This window comes from Parus major, unplaced genomic scaffold, assembly GCF_001522545.3.
Source record: "Parus major isolate Abel unplaced genomic scaffold, Parus_major1.1 Scaffold548, whole genome shotgun sequence".
Lineage (NCBI taxonomy): Eukaryota > Metazoa > Chordata > Aves > Passeriformes > Paridae > Parus > Parus major.
The window spans coordinates 2,186-5,269 of record NW_015379436.1 but is presented as its reverse complement, the minus strand read 5'-3'; the positions used below and the strand labels follow the sequence as shown (position 1 = coordinate 5,269).

General features: G+C 67.1%; 1 protein-coding gene across 1 annotated transcript; it reads right to left on the bottom strand.

The window, feature by feature from the left end:
• Positions 1 to 6: 6 nt before the first annotated feature.
• LOC107199279 (25-hydroxyvitamin D-1 alpha hydroxylase, mitochondrial-like) lies at positions 7 to 3,079 on the bottom strand (the record flags this gene model as incomplete). Its single annotated transcript, XM_015616612.1, has 7 exons — positions 7 to 430; positions 503 to 766; positions 865 to 946; positions 1,747 to 1,955; positions 2,028 to 2,185; positions 2,607 to 2,804; positions 3,031 to 3,079. Coding segments are annotated over 7 exons (1,074 nt in total), but the record flags the coding sequence as incomplete, so codon positions are not given.
• Positions 3,080 to 3,084: the final 5 nt, after the last annotated feature.

The following is a 3,084-nucleotide window of genomic DNA, read 5'->3' as shown; positions in this document are numbered from 1 at the left end:
ACCACCACAGTCGGTGTCACTGTGGGGCCACAGCAGTGTCAGGGCCAGTTCTGGAGTTGGGGTCACCAGGAGTCACCCACAGTGTCAGGGCCACCACAGGGTCCAGGGACCTGATGACCTTGGGGACACTGTGGTGTCAAGGCCACCACTGCGGTCAGTGTCATTACTGGTGGTGAAGTCAGGACCAGGGTCAAGGTCCTGCTGCTTGGAGTCCCCGGTGTCCCCGGGTCTCCAAAGCCTCTGCTGTCCCCGCTGTCCCCAGTGTCCCTGGTGTCCAAAGCCTCTGCTGTCCCCGCTGTCCCCGCTGTCCCCGCTGTCACCGCTCGAGGAAGCGCAGGCTGATGGGGGCGGCGGGGGCCAGCAGGGTGCGGGTCATGGGGCGCACGTGGCCCCCCCCAGGCTCCGGCCGCACCTCGAAGCGCAGCAGGATCTGGGGGAGTGGGGACAGGTGAGTGACACCGCGGGGACATCGCGGGGACACCGCAGGGACAGGGACACCCACCTGTGCCAGCGCCATGTGCAGCTGCAGCTCAGCCAAGCGGCGCCCGACGCAGCTGCGAGGGCCGAGGCCGAAGGGCAGAGAGGCAAAGGGGTGCCCGGGGCCGGGGGGGTGCCCGGGAGTGTCCCCAGGCGTGTCCCCAGGCGTGTCCCCAGGCGTGTCCCCGCTGTCCCCGTGGCGCAGCCAGCGCTCCGGGCGGAAGGCGTCGGGCGCTGGGAAGAAGCGGCTGTCGCGGGATGTGGCGTAATGGCACAGGGTGATGAGGGTCTGCAGGGACACGGGGGTCAGTGGGGACACCCTGGGGACACCCTGGGGACACCCTGGGGACACTGGGAGCCCTGGAGTGTGCGGTGTCCCCCGCTCACCTGGCGTGGCACCAGGTAGTCGCCGACGCGGATGTCGCAGTTGGGGACGACGCGGGCATTGGCCGGGATGACAGGGTACAGCCTGCAGGGGAGCACACCTGGATGTCACCTCCCTGTCCTCCTCATCCCCATCCTCATCCTCATCCTCATCCCATCTTGTCTTCATCCCTTCCTTGTCCCATCCTCATCTCTGCCCTGTCCTGCTCTTCACCCTCATCCCCATCATCATCCTCATCTTCCTCCTTGTCCCCATTCCTGTCCCCCCTTCATCCGCATCTTCATCCCCACCCCTGGCCCCACCTTCATCCACGTCCTCATCCCCATCCTTGTCTTCATCCCTTCCTTGTCCCCATCCTCATCCTCCTTCCCATCCTCCTCCCTGTCCCCCCTCCTGTCCCCATTTTATCCCCAAACTCATCCTCTCTCCATCCCAATCCTGACCTGTCCCTGTCCCCACCCCTGTTCCCATCTTTATCCACATCCCTGTTCCTGTCCCCATCCCCGCGTCCCTCACCCCTGTCCACGTGTCCCCATCCCTCTTTCTGTCCCCATCCCTCTTTCTGTCCCCATCCCTGTGTCCCCATCCCTGTCCATGTGTCCCCATCCCTCTGTCCACGTGTCCCCATCCCCGCGTCCCTCACCCCTGTCCACGTGTCCCCATCCCCATGTCCCCATCCCTCTTTCTGTCCCCATCCCTGTGTCCCCACCCCTGTCCATGTGTCCCCATCCCCCTGTCTGTGTCCCCATCCCCCTGTCTGTCCCCATCCCCCTGTCTGTCCCCATCCCTGTGTCCCTCTGTGTTCCTGTCCCCGTATCCCACTCCCCCTTCGCCATTCCCACGTCCTTTCCGTGTCCCATCACTGTCCCCCGTGTCCCTGTCACCTGAGGGTCTCCTTCACCACAGCCCGGAGCAGCGGCAGCCGTGCCAGCGCAGCGGCGGTGGCAGCAGCAGTGGCCCTGTCGGTGGTGGCAGTGTCACCGCGGGTGCCCCTGTTGGTGGCAGTGGCAGCCAGCAGCTCGCGGTGCAGGGCCGCCTGCGCCCCCGGGTTCCGCGCCAGCTCGTACAGGCTCCAGGCCAGCGTGCTGGCCACCTGGGGACACGGGGGACATCAGCGGGACCCACAGTGACAACAGGGACACCCCAGTGTCACCCCCCTCCTCACCGTGTCCACCCCGGCCAGCAGCAGCTCGGTGACGTTCCCGTAGATGCTGCTGACGGGGACGTGCTCCCGGGCCAGCAGGTCGGTGACACACGTGTCCCCCTCGGCCGGCGACCCCCGCGCGGCCACCTCGGCCACGCGCCGGTCCACGTGTCCCTTGGCTGGGGACAGCATCAGCCATCAGTGCCACCGTGGCAGTGATGCTGGGGACAGCACCCTGGCAGTGTCACCGCAGCCACGTGCCATCGATGTGTCCCTCAGCTGCGTGGGACTGTCACCACGGCCATGGGACATCCCTGTGACCCCACAGGATGTCTCTGTGTCCCTTGGATGTCCCCATATCCCTCCCCTGTGTCCCCTCACCACGGCCCTGGGATGTCCCTGCGTGTTCCCATGTCCCCTCAGCTGCAGGTGAGCAGGAGGGTCCCCATGGCCATGGGACATCCCCACACCCCTCTGGGATGTCCCTGTGTCCCCGTATGATGTCCTGGTGTCCCTGTGGGATGGCACTGTGTCCCCATGGGATGTCTTCATGATGTCCCCCGTGTCCCCCGTGTCCCCCCTGTCCCCGTGTCCCCTCACCGAAGGCGAAGAGCTGGTCCCAGGCGCGGCAGAAGGCGTCCCAGGGCGCAGGAACGAGGCGCAGGAGGGGACGGGGCAGTGCCATTGTCACCAGCGTCAGTGCCAGCACCGCGCCCACGCAGCGGATGACACCCTCGGCGGCCTCGCCGGTGTCCCCCAGGCAGCCCAGGCGGGACGAGAACAGCACCCAGGAGATGGCTGCGGGACAGGGGGACACTGGGGACATGGGGACACGGGAGACACCGGGGGTGGGGGACACTGAGGGGGGATCCGAGAGTCCCTGGGGACACCGGGGGACAGAAGGTGCCCCGGAGACTTGGGGGACACGGGGAGTGCTGCTGGGGGCCCTGGGGATCCCTGGGGTGCCCTGTGGGGGGGTCACAGCCTTTGGGGTGCCCCATCCCCTTTTGGGGTCCCCTCTCACCCTCGAGGCCGAAGCGGTTGAACTCGGTGCCGATGTCGGGGACGATCCCCCGCG